General features: G+C 34.2%; 1 protein-coding gene across 1 annotated transcript; it reads left to right on the top strand.

Moving 5' to 3' along the window:
- Nucleotides 1-12,572: 12,572 nt before the first annotated feature.
- On the top strand, nt 12,573-18,602 carry LOC113347261 (bZIP transcription factor 12-like). The gene is made up of 4 exons (XM_026590882.1): nt 12,573-13,485; nt 13,602-13,673; nt 15,996-16,025; nt 17,767-18,602. The coding sequence occupies exons 1-4, from the start codon at nt 12,844-12,846 to the stop codon at nt 18,001-18,003; spliced, it is 981 nt and encodes a 326-aa protein (XP_026446667.1). The 5' UTR covers nt 12,573-12,843; the 3' UTR covers nt 18,004-18,602.
- The last annotated feature ends 372 nt before the right edge of the window (nt 18,603-18,974 follow it).

Raw genomic sequence — 18,974 nt, 5'->3', positions numbered from 1 at the left:
TACTCTATAGTCCAGCACCGGAAAACAATTACCCGCTAGTCCAAAAACATGTTTTTGGACCAGAATTTTTATTCTCTCATCCAGCACCCGTGCGAGTCCTTAATATCCTTTTTATTTTTTTTTCCTAAATTACCCTGCTGCAACGACAACTACTAAGAAAAAATCAAATCAAGTTCTGCTTCTTTCTTTTTTGTTCTTCATCTCAGATTTGAATCTCTCTCTGCTCCTGATGTTTTATCTTAAATTTCTAGGGTTTAGCTCATATAGTTTGCTATAATCTCCAGGTATTTTGCTATAATCTCTTTTATTCTCTAATTATTATTTTTTGTTCATTATGATCAACTCGATTTCATAATTTTGACGAATTTTTTTCCGTTGTTCTCTTTCTCGATTAGTAAATAATCGATATTCTATGATGCACATGGTACAATTTCATGATTTAATTCCGTTTTTATTCGTGTTTTAAGCGATTTTGTTGATTTTTTAAAATCAGATTTTGTAATCGACCTATTTTTGTTCATTAAGTCGTCGTTTTGATTTGGTTTTGACAATTTGTTTTAATGGTGCTTCGTTGAGTTAATTTGAACATTATTGTGTTTACTTGATAGATAGGTTAGGTAATTTTTTTTATATTCTTATTTTGATCAATAGAAGTAAGTTTGATTTTTAGACAGAATATTCGTTGACGCTACACATATTTCTGTAGCGATTTTGCGGTACATATTTGCATGTACTGTTTGTATAAACCTATTGAAGAACAAAAGATAAGTGAGTTTGAGGCAGATGAAAAGAGATTTAGGGAAACTTGACTGGACAAGAACAAGTTGCTCGGATTTATGTAAGTAATCATTGATTTTTTTTGTATAAATTTGGATATCAAACAAACACAGCTACGCAAGTGTTTTTTTGCTTCATTTGGGTGGGAAACTATGCAAATTTTTCTTGCTTCAATTGGTAATTTTTTATGCTTTTAGTCTTCTTGATGCTTTTCTTGCTTGTGGGGTTATATCTCTCTGATTAACGGATGTTGAAATGCACTGGTACCATTTTGCAGGCTAACTAGTAATAGACTATCTATCTATTTAGTATTTATCGATTTTTTATACAAATTTGTTTTTATATTTTCAATTGAGTACATATTTTAATGTATCGGAAAGGAAATGAACTATGTTTTTGATGTACTGTAGGGAAATGATCATCGATGCATATACGGGTACATATTATTACTTTTCTTCGTACTGATTTTAGTCGTTTATGCATATCGTATGAGTTATGAAAATCATGTGATTGAGAACTTTATATGTCTATATTCTTACTTTTAAGCAATGTTATTCCTTGAAATTTAAGGAAATGGAGCTATGTGCTTGGTAGAGTGTGAAGTTCTACTGTCTTAGAGACACAATAATGAAGTGTTTCGACTAATTGTTAGAGTATCATAGGTGGGTGTCAATCTACTAGGTTTTCAGTCGGTACATATTGATATCAACTAGATTTTCTCATTGTACATATCAATATTTAATAGGTTTTTTTTTATAAAATTTCAGGTTAATTATTCTTTGGTATGTGGCTTTATACGATGTGGAATGTCCATTTTTGTTTACAGGAATTCATGATTTCTATTCTTTTGTATTTTTTGTATGATCCTATATACAGTACATATTAATATGTACTATAATATGCTTTTTTGTGAGATCTATTTTTTGTACAGTATAACACTTGAATCAGTACATATTTGTTAGTGTAGATGTAAAAAAGTCAGAACACTTGTATTGCGTTTTGCAGATAATAAGATTTTATTTGTTTTTGGTGTATCCATAAGATGTGTGATACTCCTACAACAGTACATATTATGTTGCTGATATGGGTTGCTATTAGTTGGTATATTTGGGATAGAAAGCAGACATTGCTTAGATACTATGATGTGTTTTGCTTTTCTAAGAAGCATGATAGTTCAATAGTGTTCTGAATATACATATGAAAGAAGGGAGATGAGTCTGTTGCATTTTATCTAGTAAAATTGATATGTACTATTATTTTCATCTTTTGATTCGTTTTCTTTATTTTCTTTCTTATGTCAGGTCATCCTTGGATTTTGTGAAAATGGGGTTGCTCCTTATTATGCATTAGATCCAGCAGTTTGTTCTCGACCTAAACATTTTTTTATAATGATAGGTACATATTCTGATTGTGTAGCATTGGTTTACGGGGGTCGAGGAGGCACGCCCCCTCGTAATCATTTATTTCTCAGTAACTTTAAAATTATTTTGTTTAATAAGTTATCCTCATTTTATTTTCCTGTTGAATCCTTCTCATATTCGTTGTTAGAATTATACAATAGTGGGTACATATCGATATCCACTATTGGAATCATATACAACAATGGGTACATATCAATTGGTACACATCAATATGTACTGGGTTTTCAGTTCTTGTTTTCTTCAATACATATATATAGATGTATTTTTTTTTTCATTTTGAATCTCTTTAGAAATTTCTTGGTTTCCAATTTTTATAATCTGCTATATTGTATGAGATTCCTTCCCTTGTAAAACTTCCGATTTGTACTTAATACCTTTTCTCATTCGCAAGCATGTAAATTAGTAGCCGCAACTGACTTGTTGTGTGATTCTAGGGATTATGTTACTTTGTCATTCCATTACACTAGAATTTAGAGCAACAATAGTCGTGATACTGAAATTAATTCTTATTTATCAATATGTACTAAGGTTGCAGTCAATACATAAGATACCTGAAAGTCTTTCCTTCAAGACTTATGGCGGTAAGTGGCTCAAGTGGAGAAATCAACTTGGGCCACTTATGTACTAAGGTTGCAGTCAGTACATATCATTATGTACCAGGGTTTCATTAAGTGATTAATTTCTTAATGGGTAAGTTTATAGTTTTTATTATGTCTTTGGCAGTTGACAGTTCTGCGACATGAGTTGGATGAAATGAAACAAGCTACGGAGTATGAGAAAAAGCTCAAATTGAACGAAGAAATAATAGCTGCAACGATGGCCAATGGAGATGCAGCAGACAAGACATTGAGGTTAGAGGAATTGCGGGAATCAAGGATGAGAGAGAGACTGAAGAAATCAACTTGGAGAGTCTTATATATCTGTGGCAGTTGAAAGCATGAGTTGGTTGAGAATAAGACAAGCTATGGTGGAAAATTCAATAAGGAAATGCTATGGCCGCTAGAGATGCGACAGACAGTTCCTTTGAGGTTAGCAGACTTGTAGGCATCAAGGCTGGGAGAGGGATCGACGGAATTATCTTATCAAATTGAAGAGTCTGATACTCAGTATACATACATATGTACTATGGTTTTACTCAGTAAATATCGATATGTACTGCATTTTTGATAAGTGCATATCAATATGTACTTGGTTCTTGCTCAATATGTACTAAAGTTCGTTAAGTTATATATGTTTCTTGCAAAATTTTCTTATATATACCAGGTTTTTCAGTACTGGCAGATATGTACTGCAAGTATTTAAGGTTCATACTCTTTTTTTAGTCTTTTATACTAAGTCATACGACTAATATGTTGTAGTACTATAAGATGTATTGAAACACATTTAGTTCTCTTTTTTTTTCAGAACCATTTGTATTGAAAAAATCTCAAGTTTAAGTTCCAATTTTTTTTATATGGAGCCTGCGCTTTAACTAGCTTTTCATTACAACACAATATGTATTGCAGGATTATACAAGAAAAATCAGTACATGACAATATATATTGCAGGATTATACAAGAAAAATTAGTACATGACATAATGTATTGTAGGATTATACAGAAAAATCTGTACATGACAATATGTATTGTAAAAATGAGTACATTACAATACGTACAACATGATTATATTAGAAAAATGAGTACATCACAATACGTACAACAGGATAAATCAGTACATTATAATACGTACTATGGGATTATATTCAACAAATGTTGATACATACATGGTACTCTTAATACAACCTTGACGTACACCTTCTAGAATGCTCGCAACTTGCATATATTTTGGATATAGAGGTGGTGCTCACAGTAATTTGAGAACTTGAAATATGAAGGAAAAAAAACATAGAATAAAAATAAGGTACCGCATTATTTCAAGCAATAATGACTACGTATCAAAATCCATAGTTGATGAGACTTCTTCCTTTGCATCTTCATCACCATTCCTCTTGGGAGCAATGTAAACCCAAGCTCTTCTTAAAGAAAATACAGAATATATATACTGAAAATGATGAGAAATATGCACCAACAAGAACCAAAAATATTGTTGGATTAAAGTAACAAAGCACAACAACATTTTTTCTTTCACAAGGTAGTACACATTAGTACATGTCAATATGTACTGGTTTATATCTTTTCTATTTTTTTACATAGCACACATCAATACATATTGTTAGATCATTCATAAAACATTAATCTAACTATCCAATATTGTTATATCATACACAAAACACTTTTCTAACTATCCAGCAATACATATTGCTATGTAATGTTTCTTTTATGCTTGAGTAAGCATAATAACATGTACTACATCTATAAATGATGTACATATTCATAACCTAGGTGGTTTATACAGTACATAATGATATGTACATCATCAAATTTCAAGTTTAGTCCACAACTAGTTTGTATGTTACTCCACCAACAGCACCAAACCAGTAATTCCTAGACTACATATCATATCAATAGTTGTAAATATTGGTATACACAACTACATACCAATATGTAGTGTTAGGATATACGGTCAACATCTGAGATATGCATACCAATATGTAGACAAATACTAGTTCATACATACATACTAATATGTAGTGTTTAATGAACAAAAGTAAATCCATTACAATACTCAGTTCATCATGCATACCAATATGTAGGCATAAAAACAACAAATAAATAAAGATATGTAGTACATGAATAGAGATATGTAGTACATAAGTTTTACCTTTTTTCGGTGTTGCTGGTGGAGTAACAGCTTTAGTGATACTCCTTGTTGTTGGTGAATTAGCAGCAGGGTTTTGTTTGGTTTTTGCTGTCGGTGAATCATCAACAGTTTCTCGTTTTTACAATCTGTTAGATAGGAAAATTGTGTCCAACAAATGTTAGATGCTGCACCATTTATAGCATTCACCAGAGCTTGGTTGTCAGAAACGACAATGATACGCTGCAGTTGTTTTTGCTGAGATGTGCATACCAATATGTAGACATTCAAAAATTCAGTCACTCAGTCAGTACATATCTGTATGTATTATAGGAGTACACAGCTTTTCACAGTACATATTATAGTACATTCAAATTTACTAGTACATATTCAAATTTAGGCAAAACATTCAAATGCCAAACCTTAAGCCATTGTTGTTGCTCTTGCTGTAAAAAACTATCCATTTTCGTCAGTACATCCAAATATGTACTGCAGTATATTCATATGCATACTAATATGTACTCCTACATATCAATCAATCACTTTTTTCTTCAATACATACGAATATATTGTCGGATCAATATAAACTACTGATATTCGTACCAGTACATATCAATACGTATTACAGGATCATACATAACAAAAAGGTTCATACAAAAATCAATGAATTCTTCAAATACATAATAATGTGTATTGTAGGATCAGTACATGAATAAATAAAAAATGGAAATGTTAGAAAGAAAGAAGTACAAATATTGTTGTTACAGAGATACATAACCATAGTTTCTCCAACGCCACCATCACCACCGTGCCAAAACTACTCCTTGTTTGATAAATCGTCGCCGCCATCAAAAATTTCATTCAAATACCAGTGAATTATTTCACCTGTTTTCGTTTTTTCTCTTTCTCCATGGTTTTCTCTCCAGATATGTTTTCGGTTTTTCTCTTTAGCTTATCATTCTAGCTTTCCGATGAATTTGGTTTCTATTGCTGATGATGATGAGTTTTGAGAGATGATTAAGCATGGGTTTAGGGTTGAATTAGTTGTTGGTGTTGTTGATTGAGAAGAAGAAACACAAACAGTTTTCTTCTGAAAAAGTAGATGAAGTTTTCGTCTGAAAAATAAAGAAGAAGAAAGAGATATACGGTCCACACGTGAGTGGTGAGGGTAGGATAGTAATTTTAGGTATTTTTAAACCTTTTTGGACTACCGGATAATTTTTCTATCCCACTGGACTACACACTAATTCCGGGTCGGGTTTTTGGACTAAACAGGAAATTTCTAGGAATTACTAGGTAGTCCAGGAAACCCAGTACCGGTTACTCTCTAATCCACCCCTAGAATAAAATTATTCGCTGGTCCAAAAACATGTTTTTGGACCAGAATATTTATTCCGTAGTCCAAAACGTGCGGGTCACACAAGACAAGTTTTTCAAAAGTACCAAAAATACCCTTTCTGCAACTCTACGAACAAATCAAATTCAGTTTCTTTCTCTTTTTTTTCATCTCAGATTGTTTCTCTTTGGTTTTCTCTGCTCCTGCGTTTTGGTTCATCACAGTATCTGGTAGCGTCTTTCAATTAGGCTCATCACAGCTATTATCTCGTAAATCATCTGTGCTTCGAAATCAGATTCGAACAAGGTATTTATCTCGTAAATCATCTTCCTCTGCTGTTGTTCTTGGAATGTTGATGAATAATTAGGTTTATTCTGATCCGATTTCTATCAGAATAGTTGTCTATGATGTACATTGTTATCTTTCTTTTATGATTTCCATTTTGTGATGATTTATATTGTTCAATTCAGTTTCCGTTCGATTTACATTGTGATTTTTGTGTGTTTCAATTAGGTATCTTAAAATCGAATTAGGTTAATCTCAGATTCGAACAATGTATGTTACTATAATCACCTTTTCTCTGCTGCTGTTCTGTTTTAGTTTCTTTGTAATCTGATATAGGTTTGTTTTACTGTATTTTTTGATATAGGTTTGTTTTGTTAGATAGATCGTGTAGTAATTTTGTATTCTCTTTTTGATATAGCTGCAGTTCTTTTATTTATAGAAGATGAAACTCAAAACATATTGATATGTTGTAAAATATATTCTACATGTTACATACCAATACGTACTGCATATAGCCTGCAAATATATCTTACTAAAATACAGTAGATGCCAATACATATCAATATGTATAACGTATAGGAATTCAGAGACTTAGTTATTCTACATGTTACATACCAATACGTACTACATATAGCCTGCGCTCTTAGTATGTATCATGCAATACAGTAGATGCCAATACATATCAATATGTATAACTTATATCCATTCAGAGACTTAGTTAATTTTTGGATCATTTACAGGGTTAACATTTCTGACGTTGCTCCCAAACCAGACTTCTCCATCTATTCTCATGTATACCATAAGCAATATCATTTTGCATATGAGGTTACATTGTTTTCAACTTTAGAGGATTTGAAATTTTGCATCTGTAATATGTGGAGCTGGTTGACTCCATCGACTATTCTGGTTAACTATTTCCAAAATCAAGCGATAGTTCCTATTCTTGCCGATGTAACACTCCAGGGCATCTCTGCATTACATTCTTCAAAGCAATCAGCTTTCTTTGATTTGCACGTGGATGTAATTTCAAATGGCGCGTCTAGGCGTATGGAAGTTGACAGTAATGCAGACTTAGTTTTCAGTGCAAAGAATAGTTATTTGAAAGAAGGTAAAGAAGCCCCAAGAGTGTTTTTTTCAGATGGTTGGGATAATATTTTTGATGATACAGATCAATTATTCTATGGTGGTGTTGATGCCGTACGTATAGCATGCCAAAAATACTGCATGAGAACTGGATATGAGGTAATTAAGAAGAAGAATGATCTTGGGAGATTCACCGCCGTATGTAGTGTGAAAGGTTGTTCATGGAAGCTTCATGCAACTGTCATTGGTAGTTCTATTGATGTTTTTAAGATAAAGGAATATGTGGGAAGGCACACATGTGGCGGTGGTTATATGTTGAAGAATCCAAGAGTTACAAAAAAACTCATGAACAGTCTAATTCATGAGATGGTCAGGCATAACACCAGCAGAGATCATAGATTATCTTAAAGTTGGTGGTGGCATTGAAATCCAGTATCACCACGCATATCATGCAATTGAGTTGTCGCATAAACAGATTTTTGGTAATGATGTGAAGTCGTACACTGATCTTGCTTGGTGGGTGAATGCTGTTAGGGAAACAAACCCTAGGTCATTTATTGATTTCGATTTCAATGATGCTACAAAAATATTCAATAGACTTTTTGTTTGCTTTGGAGCTTGTATAGAGGGATATAAACTATGTCGTCCCATGATTTTCTGTGACTGTACATTTCTCACTGGAACTTTTAAAGGAGGTCTCATGGCAGCAACATGTCTTAATGGCAATCAAGGTAACTGGTTCTTTTTTTTTGATATGTAGTGTCTGGTAGTTAGATAACTCATATTGACCTTACTTCACTATCTCACAATGAGTATTGACCATACTACATACTACATATTGACCTTACTGAGTATGAGATAAACCATACTGCATGTGAAAATGTAGTGTCAATCAGTTTCTTAACATGTTATTATGTAGTGTCAGGTTTTCACATATCAACAAAGAGGTAAACCAACTGCATGTCAATATGTAGTGTCAATATTAGTTGCTTAACATAACTAGTAATTCCTTTTTGCAGGATTTTATCCGCTTGCGTTTGCTTTAGTACCCGGTGAAGACAATATCAGCTGGGAATGGTTTTTCAAGAAACTGAAGGAGGCTTTGAATGATGATCGCCCAATCACTTTTATGACTGACCGAGGTGAAGGGTTGGTTAAATATATTCCCAAAGAGTTCCCTGATTCTCATCAAAGATATTGTTACTTCCATTTGGACAAAAACTTACCTATCGCAAAGTCTGACGAAAAGTATAAGGAAGTGACTGATGCTTTCCGAAAGGCGACATATGCTCTTTCTCCTGCACATACGAGGAAGGTCTTCAAGAAATGGTTAATTTGGGAAGGCCTTGGGTTGCTGACTACTGCCGCAACATTCCAAAAGAAAAGTGGTCCAGTGATTTCTTCAAGGGATGTAGTTATGGTTACACTTCATCTAGCGTTGCTGAATCATTCAATAGCTGGATTAACAAAGAGAAGAAATTACCTGCGTGTGCGTTCGTTGACTCGATCAGGTTTGTATCAGTTTCCTTAGTCACAGTACAAGCTTATATTAGTTTTCTTTTTGTAACAATATTAGCATATATGTTCTGTTAATCTACGTATATTTTTAGTATAACAGACTTTGCTATCCCCTTGTCGTGTAGGAAACGTATGATGGAAATGATGTCAGAACGTCGTGAAGAGAGTCTCTTGATGGACCCAGAACTGCTAACCCCTACGTATCAAGCCTTGCTTGAACTACACATCCAAATTGGCCGTCCCTGGAAAGTTAGCCAGTCAGATGCTAATTGTTATGAAGTGCATTCTCCAAGGTTAGCGTTTACCCCTAATCTCTATCATCTGAATGTTATTTACTTTCTCTTTCTTTTTTTTTAAGTACCATGTTTCTGTGAGAACATATAAATATGTACTGTGTATATTAGGTGTACTGAAAAATAACACATGAATATGTACTGTGCAGATCTCATATGGTAGATCTAGAGAGAAAAACTTGTACTTGCCAACGATGACGCGTTTATGGTTTTCCATGCTCGCATGCTACTGCAGCTATTACTAGATATGGAGGAAGGATTCTTGATTACGTTGAAGATTATTTCAAAGTTACCACTTTTCGTAAGCTATATTCAATAGCTATTAGACCCGTTCCTAACCACGACAGGTATGTGTCTTTAATCAGTACATTTTCATATTTTGCATAACAATATGTAATGTAGATACCACTTACACATGTAATAGCAATTGAAACTGTCAACATAAACCTACTTACATATGGATGTTACATACTGATATGTAATGGTAGATACCACTATATTTTTTTATATTTGTTTTTCAGGAACAATATACCGTGTACATATGCATATGTAGTTGTGGTTCATTCCATTTATATGATACTGTTTTTTTCTCACAGGCCCGATGAGTATCACGTAGATGATATCGTTCTCCCAGCAGAAGTAATTAGGTCTCCACCAGGCAAGAAAAAGGGGAAACGTTTTAAGTCTGCATTTGAGACTAGTAGAAAATCTGTCAAGTGTTCAAACTGTAATTTGAAGACTCATCACAACAAGGCAACATGCAATCTTATTCGACAGTATGAACTTTCTGGAGAATGATTTTGTGTCAGGTATGTATTTCAGTCAGATACATATTAATGTCTTAATTAAGTAAGTTTGATACAATACAATGTACTTTTAAGCAAGTAATGTTCTGATTTCTCTTTTTCTTTTATCACGGGCTTGAACGTGCAGCAGAATGTTATATCGATGATGTTGCCAGATTCCTTTTCCACAATTCTTTCCTCTAGCCCTTGTTCTATTCTACCGTTTTTCTTTTTGATTTTGTCAGTACCAACTGAATCTGGTTAATAAGTATTTCATTTACAGTACATACATTACAAGTGTACTGAAAATACTGTTTTTGTTGTTTCTTAGAACATCTTTTGGTTTTTGAAACATTATAAGTCTATCAAAATGTAGTTATTTTCGAATAATGAAATATGTTTTTAAGTCTATCAAAATGTCAGTATCTATCACCAGTAGTGAAGTATTTACATACTGAAATTACATGTCAGTATTGTAGTGTTAGTATCTACCACTACATACTGATATGTAGTGGTTGTAGTGTAACCATACTAGATGTTTGTAACAAGAAAACAATTAAATATGTACTGGTTTGTGGTTTAACCATCTTCCACTAAGATTATTTAGAACATCTTTTGTTTTTCCAGCTGATTCACCATCTTTTGAGAGGGCAGCGCCCCCTCGTATCAACAACACAAAATCATGTTTAAGTAACACAATTGAAATATCACTACATTAAAGTTAAACCCAAATTCAAATTAGAAATCACTACATATTAGATATATGTTTTTGAACATTCTTGAACTCATGAAATGAAATGAAACCAAGAATAAAAAGAAAAGAAAATAGGTAAATAGTGATATGTACTGTCAGATTACTTTTAGCAAGTAAGACTATTTTTGTGTCATCTGCCAACTGATTTCCGGTGGAGATGCTTTCAGCAATTTGCATGCTAACGGACCCTTTTGTTTTTCCTTTTGCTTTAGTAGTTGCCGCTGCTGTTTTTCTTTTGCTTTTTGCTTCAGGAGCAGCAGCTGCTTTCTTTCCTTTGGTTTTTGCTGTTTTTGTAAACCAAAAGTTTTGTACACATTACATATTACACGCAGATAATAATATGTAGCACACATATCAATTTGAGATGCTATCATTACATATCAATAACTACAAATTGCAGACAATATATTGATATGTAGTACAGATATAAAACATATGAATCACACACTGCATGTCAATATGTTGTGTCAAATTACATATACAACAGATGAAAAACATGTAAAACATATGACTCACAGAGATGTTGTGTTTCTATTGAACAAAAAACATATGAATCACACATTGCATGTCAATATGTTGTCTCAAATTACATATACAACATATGAAAACATGTATACCAGACACTACATACAAATATCTAGTGATTCCATTGAGCATAGAAACACACACTGCATGTCAATATCTAAGAGTAAATTGCATATACAACAGTTGAAAAAATGTAAAACAAACACTACATACAGAGATGTAGTGATTCTATTGAGCATATGTATGATATTAGTTGAACATCACTACATATCAACAGTTTTTCATCAGCACTACATATTGATATGTATTGCATGTCAATATGAAATTCAACAACAGTTTTCTAAGTATTGCATGTCAATATGAAGTACAAAATTAGGCTTTACTTTCTTCTGATTTTTGCTTACCTTCTACCTGAGGAACATTTGTTCGTGACGGAGTACCAACTTTACTCATACTCCTTGTTGTCGGAGATTTAACAGCAGGAGAGGATTGTGTTGGTGAATCATCAACATTTTTTCTTCTTCTTTTTACCTGGGTTTCTTCTACAATTTCTTCTGTAATTGTCCGCTTGATAGTTCTAACCATTTTTTCTCTTCAATTGAATGAATAAAAATTAGGTTAGGAACTGATGATTTATGTAATTGATTAGGTCAGGAACTGATGATTTTTCTGTAATTAATGATTTCCGAAATCGTTTTTCAGATGAGTTTGATTGAGAAGAAAGAAGAGATAGAAGCGATTGGTAAACAAGAAATTGAAGGAGCGGTTCTGTAACTGAAGAAACAAGAGAGAGAATCGAAAATGAAACTGAAAATTACTTTTAACGTGTCTCTGGGTAGATAGATAATCTTAGGCAGGTTTAAACTTTATTAGACCAACCCATAAATGTGTTATCCCTCTGGACTAGCCAGTAACACGGGTCGGAATTACTGGACTAAATAAGAAATGTCTCAATTTCTCAAACGGAAAATAAAAAAACCAATCAAGTCGGCAGATCCGTATTCTTTTTTCCTGATTTAGTAACCTCCTAGAGGACACATTCCAAAATATCCCCATAAACCACTTTTTAACAAAACCAAAACTACTTTTCACAAAAAAACCAAAACCGCTAGTAATTTCCTGGTTTCCCAACCCCGTCTTCTTCCCATAAATTCAAACCGCTCATCCGAAACTCATGCAACCTCCCACAACAAGAGATTCGCCCAAAATTAGCTTTTCCCGGCAAATCAAGTCTCGAATCAGAAGTAAGTGAGTGAGATAAAGAAGGTGAATTTGGTAAAGTAAGAAGAAGTGAAGAGCAAAAAAGCCCTAGAAATAGGTGGAAATCAAAATGGCGTCATCGAAGGTGATGGCAACTACGAATTCGACGAATTCGGATCTAGCACATCAAACAACATCTACTAATACATATTCACTACAAGGTGGTGGTGGTCAGAGTAAGAATTTTGGTTCAATGAATATGGATGAGTTGTTAAGAAATTTCTGTAATGATAACCATAATTCTACTACTACTCTTGGTGGTGGTGGTGGTGGTGGTGATGGAGAAACCAATTTATCTCGACAAGAAAGTTTTCCAAAGACAGCTGCTGAAGTATGGAGAGAGATTACCGGCGGTGGTGATGATGACGATGTTGATCGGAAAGAAGAAAAGATGATATTTAATGAAATGACGTTAGAGGAGTATTTAGCTAAAACTGGTGCATTAGGAGAAGAAGATGTTAGAATTCCAACTGTTGTTGGACCGGTTACAGGGTTTGTAGTTGATTCACCATATCCACAGGGACAAATTGAACTAGGAGGATCAATTTTAGGGTATGGAAATGGTGCTACTATGGAAGGAGGAGGAAGAGTTGTAGGAAGGGGAAAAAGAAGAGCTGTTGTTCAAGAACCTATTGATAAAGTAGCTCAACAGAGACAGAGGAGAATGATTAAAAATAGAGAATCTGCTGCTAGGTCTAGGGAAAGGAAACAGGTTTGGATTTTGATTTTAATTTTAATTTTCCCTTATTTTGTTGTTGATTCGTTTGGTTTTGTATCTAATTGAAATCTAAGAAGGTTTTGGATATGTGATTCTGTGTTTGTTTCTAGGCTTACACAGTGGAGCTTGAAACTCAAGTGTCTCAATTGGTAGCAGAGAATGAACGACTTACTAAAGAACAGGTACTTACAGAAATCTATCCTGAATGTACTATTTTGTCAGCTGAACTCTGAAGCATATCACGTTTCAAATTGTGCATGATTTGAAGAAATGTTCTCTTGATTTGGCTGATTGATGTTATATTAATTGCATGCGACTGTGTTTAGTGACTTTTCCCTCGTACCGCATGCCAAATAAGAATTGCCTGCTCCAGAGTGTTGAATGTCTAGAATTAGTACTCATATAGGTAGTTCATTGAAGGGAAGTTGAACTGGATTAATTAGTATTGACATATGTTGTCTAAACAGTGTGAATAATTTGTTTGAAGGACTGATTTCAGTTTGATTGGCCAGTTTGTCGAAATCTTTTCGTGTGTAGACTGTAGAGGCACTCTTAGTAGCAAATGGTTATACATGTGCCCTGAATGTTTTTTGTGGATGCTTAATGGAGGGAAAGATGGAAACCTCCTCCAAGGTGAAATCACTTCATCATAAAATAGGAACTGTGAAATAAGAAAACTGCCCGTGTGGCTCTTACCACTTCGTTAGGACTGCAGTTTTTGCGGAAGCATAATAACTCTCAATTGTAATATTTTCAACGACTGATCACTATTTTTGCATTCATACTGCATTATATCATGTAAAATTTTGGTTTTGCGAGTGTATCACGATGGTATTAGAAGGATTAAACTCCCTTGTGTGCCTTGTTAGCATCCAAGTGACTACCCTTGATGGCTATGGTATTAGGAAATATTCTGCTTTAAAAAGCTGGCACAAAAACATTTTTAGGCTAGCCGTAGGGCACACTTTTTACACTTCAATAACTTTTGTTTTAAGGCGCATGCCTTGCGGGCTTTAAAAAGTCAAAACCTGTGCCTTGATGCGTTGTTTGGATCTTTAAGCCCTTTAACTGTAACCATACATATAAAATTGAATTATGTACATTAGTAATTAGCTATTTATTTTTTTTCCTTTGGCCGCGTGTCCAGCTTGTTTTTTTGGCCACGTAGACACTTGCTGAAAAAAGAGGGATCAAGCTAGATACATAGCAGGAAAAAGCAAAGCTAATTATAATGTAATGACAAGTATTTTGTTCTAGTGTTGCAAGGTCAGCCTCGAGGCTGCATTGAAGGTGCACATTTAATTGCGTTATTCTATTGCTTAAATTCTAAGAAACCTTTCACGCTCCGCTGCCAATAGAATTTTCACTGTGTTGCCTCATCGCTTTTTTAAACCTTGATTAATTTGTATGGTTTTGGTGCTTAACTTAACAACTACCTGTTTAATATTATTGGTTCTGTTCAATTTGAGGCGCACAAAAGGTCTGACAAGCTTAAACCATTTTTCACGTTATAAGTTCAAATTGCATTGTCATTCAACTGCAATAATCTTTTGGAATCTAGAAATCAGAGAAAGTTACTAGCTGGACTTTCGAGCTCTTTCCTGTGCGATTCAATTATAGAGCAAGTAATCAGATAGTACTTTCTGCTTGTTGTTAAGCAGTTTTTTTACTCTATCGAGCTAGGAAAATCCTTATATTTGGACCAGTTATGTAGCATCCAATTTTCTTATGGCCATAATCGTGTATGGAAGTTAGGCATTAAAACAATATACCATGAAAGTCATACTATTGGTTTTAAAAAATAAATATGACGTGTTAGGAAGATTAGTTATATCAGATGATGGTGTTAATGCATGACTCTGACCTGTAATATGGGTAAAGTTAGTCCTTGTAGATAGTTTGGCTTACATGACATGTGCCTTTACAGTCTTGTGTATTTTGCACATCATTTTCTTGTGACGCACCAATACAGTATTGTTGAGGTAGACATATGAACAACATTTTCTGGTCGACCAAATGGACCAAGAAGTGAGCCTAAGCAAGGTCCAACTCATGTCTGGACTTACACGCCCTATACATCTGCCTTGTCCAGGACGGCTTCCTGTAGTTCCTCATGGGCCCCACTTCGGTCTGTGTCTTGCTCCGTTGGTTCGGTTTGGGAAACATAGCTCTAATAGAATCAAGACTTACGGGAATAGCTTACGATTTGTCAGTCCTCCAAAGGGATTGCCCGCTTACTTGGTATTGAAGTGTAACCAGTACCACGTTTACTCTCCTAGGCGTAGCTCCTGTAGCTTTAGTTTTTCATGAATCGATTTAATGTCCTTTAAGGACTATTAATTGTAGAAAACATTGTGTATCTGCAGAATACATGTACATTTACTTACTCGAAGCATGCATCACTTTAGTGTTCAATTTTATTTTAATTCTTTAACTGTTGGTTCTTAATTTTCCTTTATATACTCTGATAAATTTTGTAACTAACCAGAAGTTTAAAATTGCAGAAGGAGCGGAACAGGGAAAGGTACATGCAGGTATGCGTTTGAACATATTAGTATCATTTTATTTTCTCACTATAAAATGGTTAGGTTTCCTCATAAAAATAAATTTTGGCTGATGAATTGTAGATATATTAAGAATCTCTTCCTGGGTATTTTATCTGTTCAAGTTGCAATATATGTTTTTGGGTTTTGATAGTATTATTTTAATCATTCTGAAACTATAATTGTCATTATGTCTTGTTGATGATGTGTCCTCCTTTCATCTTATCTCTGTATTCTGATTTCTTAATTATTCCACATACGTGGCTCATGGTATATTGATTTTGCTTCTGTGCACTCTTAGTATTGCTTATATTTAGTGTCATTTAGGCGATGGATTTCATAACAATTCTAGCTGCATATTCTAGCTGCGATGGATTTAATGTAAGATCAGTTGCTAACCAGTAAAGTTCTTGTTAGTATTTAAAGAGGTTAATAAGATGAGGGTTTTTGTTTAAGATAAGTGATTCTAAGAGTATAAGCTTCTATTTTTTGATTGAAAAAGCGCTTAAACTATACTGGTCAAAGCAGATGTCATAGAATTTGATCAACAAATAGTACTATGATTGACAAGATATTATCTTTGGATTTTAAGTGCGATAGGCATCATGGTCCATGAGTGAGATAGTACCGCTATAGTGTGCAATCCTGCAAAAGAAATTGGTAGACGAAAAAAATCTCAGTAATGGGTGCAATGATGTTGTATTGAGAACTTTAAAGGGTAGTCGACGACAATTTTACACTTCACCCTAGTTCCGTAGGCAAATTAGGTTACTGAAAGTTTGTGCATTGCATTTGTGCAAGTCTTAAATTAGAAGTCTTCAGGAAGTTCCAGCATTCTTTTTAGCAGTGGTTCTTCCTTTGGAAAAATATATGGAAGATAAGATGCAGGTAATGGAAGGAATTCTTGTGCTAAAGAAGTGTTTTTGGATTTTACCATAATTATTTTAGGTAGTTATTATATTTTTCTAAGTTAACCCTCATTGTTTCTTATATACGAATTATTGGCAAGATTAGAAGAGACTAATAATTTTGAAGAATTACAATTATGGGAATTATGTTATTTTTATCTAAAGCAGTTTTCTTTCTTTTGGGGTAACCTGTCAAGTACAAAGTTACATCTTAGCTAGAGACAGTGGTTTGCTGACCCAAGTTTTCTAGGAAATGATCTAGCAGAATCTACTGTTAAAGCCATAACCGCAAATAGTGTTCATGAACAATTGTTAGTCGTTAAATAGTCAACTACTGTGGTTATAGTCATATTTAGAATATCATAAAAATCCACTTTCACCCCCGGACATCAGGACATGTAATGGTAGCTATAATCCCATTCACCTTCTGAAATTTAGCTCTAGAAGACAGGAACACTACTTTTTGAAGATGGGGTTAAAACTGTATCAAAGAATTCAAGAAGCAGGAGCTGGGAAGCTAGGGATCACATACAGAGGTCTTTAGTATCGTGGACAGAGAAGCTGGAGATGGAGTGTGTTCTGATAGTATATGCGTTTTATAGGAAGATTGTTTATGCTTTCATGGATATATTTCTTAGTAAATGATGCATTCACCTTTTCTTTTTATAATCCCAAGATTCTTCATCTCCGTATTATCTTTTTTATGATAATTTGACTTTTTGACTGATACCCGCATAAGAATGTTGTCAGCATGTTTTACTGTGTAGATTTGCTTTCTGTTATAGAAAATATTCATTGACTCATTAACGAGCTTTTTAATGCAGCTCATGGAAACTCGGATCCCAGTTGAAGAAAAACAAAGGCCACAACCTGTGTTTGTGCTTTCAAAGTGGAATAGTTCCAACACACCCATGGGAAATCTGTACCCAGTTGAAGAGAAGCCAAGACCACAACTGGTGTTTGAGCCTTCAAAGCGGGATCTTTTCAACGCTCCCACACCTCATTGCTTATTCAGGGGCAGGAAAAAGGATCTTCGAAGGACTAATTCTGTGGAGTGGTAGGAGTTGGCTCCTCACCCAGTAAACAAGATCGAAGATGAGGATGTAGGGCTACAAACTTGTAGGAAGTGAGGTCCAATGCAGATAATAAATAAATGCTGCGTCTTTACTCTGAAGTTATCTTTTATGTTTTGGGAAGTCAAATATTGTTAGGAAGCAACAACCATTTCATGTATAAAAAAAAGTGATGAGAATGCAACTTAAGTTTAATGGTAGCTGGAGCAGGAGTGGTTCTTTTGTGGAGAGAATGTTAAGAGCAGACGTGTTTATTAAGGAAATCAAGAAAATATAGGAAATGTTTGTTAGTCTAGTGTCTTAGCAGCATAACAAAAGCGGGAAAAAAGAAGCCTATCTATGTCATGAGATAGTCTGCTGTTGCATTGGGCTGTTGTAACTGAGAAACAACTAGACAGACCCTGACTTATCTGAAGTCTGATGGATATATATTTATAGATAGTATATATATTATATATAGAGGAGAGGAGATAGAATTAGGAGTAGTTTGTTATTATTAGGGCATTGACACAAAATGGGAGTTATTGGCACTCTTTTTGTCTGACTTCTATGTACCTACACAGTACTGTTATTAAATATGTTATTTTTGTTATTATCCTTCCTTCACAGTTTTCTGTTCTAGGTTCTCTTATATTGGCCGTGGTATGGGGTTCCTTGTGGTCTTCTATGCTTGTAGCATGGTGATTTGGATCCTTGGAATGTTTTCAGCTGTAATTATCTTGGGTTTATCTGTGTACTTGCTTGGATGCATTATAAATTGGCTGTAGTGAGTTAAGGTGTGTTTTGGCGGTTTTGATGCTTTCTGTTCTGAGGTCCACTCGTGGAATGAAGGAACATAGCAGCAAGCAAATGTGCTACTTGAGCTGCTTCTGACTTCTATGAAGCAGCAACTTCTCTTTGATTTTTTTGTTTTTGGATTGGCTTCAATGGCAGTAGGCGAAACTTTAAAAACCTTTAAA

This window comes from Papaver somniferum, chromosome 2, assembly GCF_003573695.1.
Source record: "Papaver somniferum cultivar HN1 chromosome 2, ASM357369v1, whole genome shotgun sequence".
In the NCBI taxonomy this organism is placed as follows: Eukaryota; Viridiplantae; Streptophyta; class Magnoliopsida; order Ranunculales; family Papaveraceae; genus Papaver; species Papaver somniferum.
The sequence above is the reverse complement of the archived record's forward strand: the minus strand, read 5'-3'. Positions and strand labels throughout refer to the sequence as shown.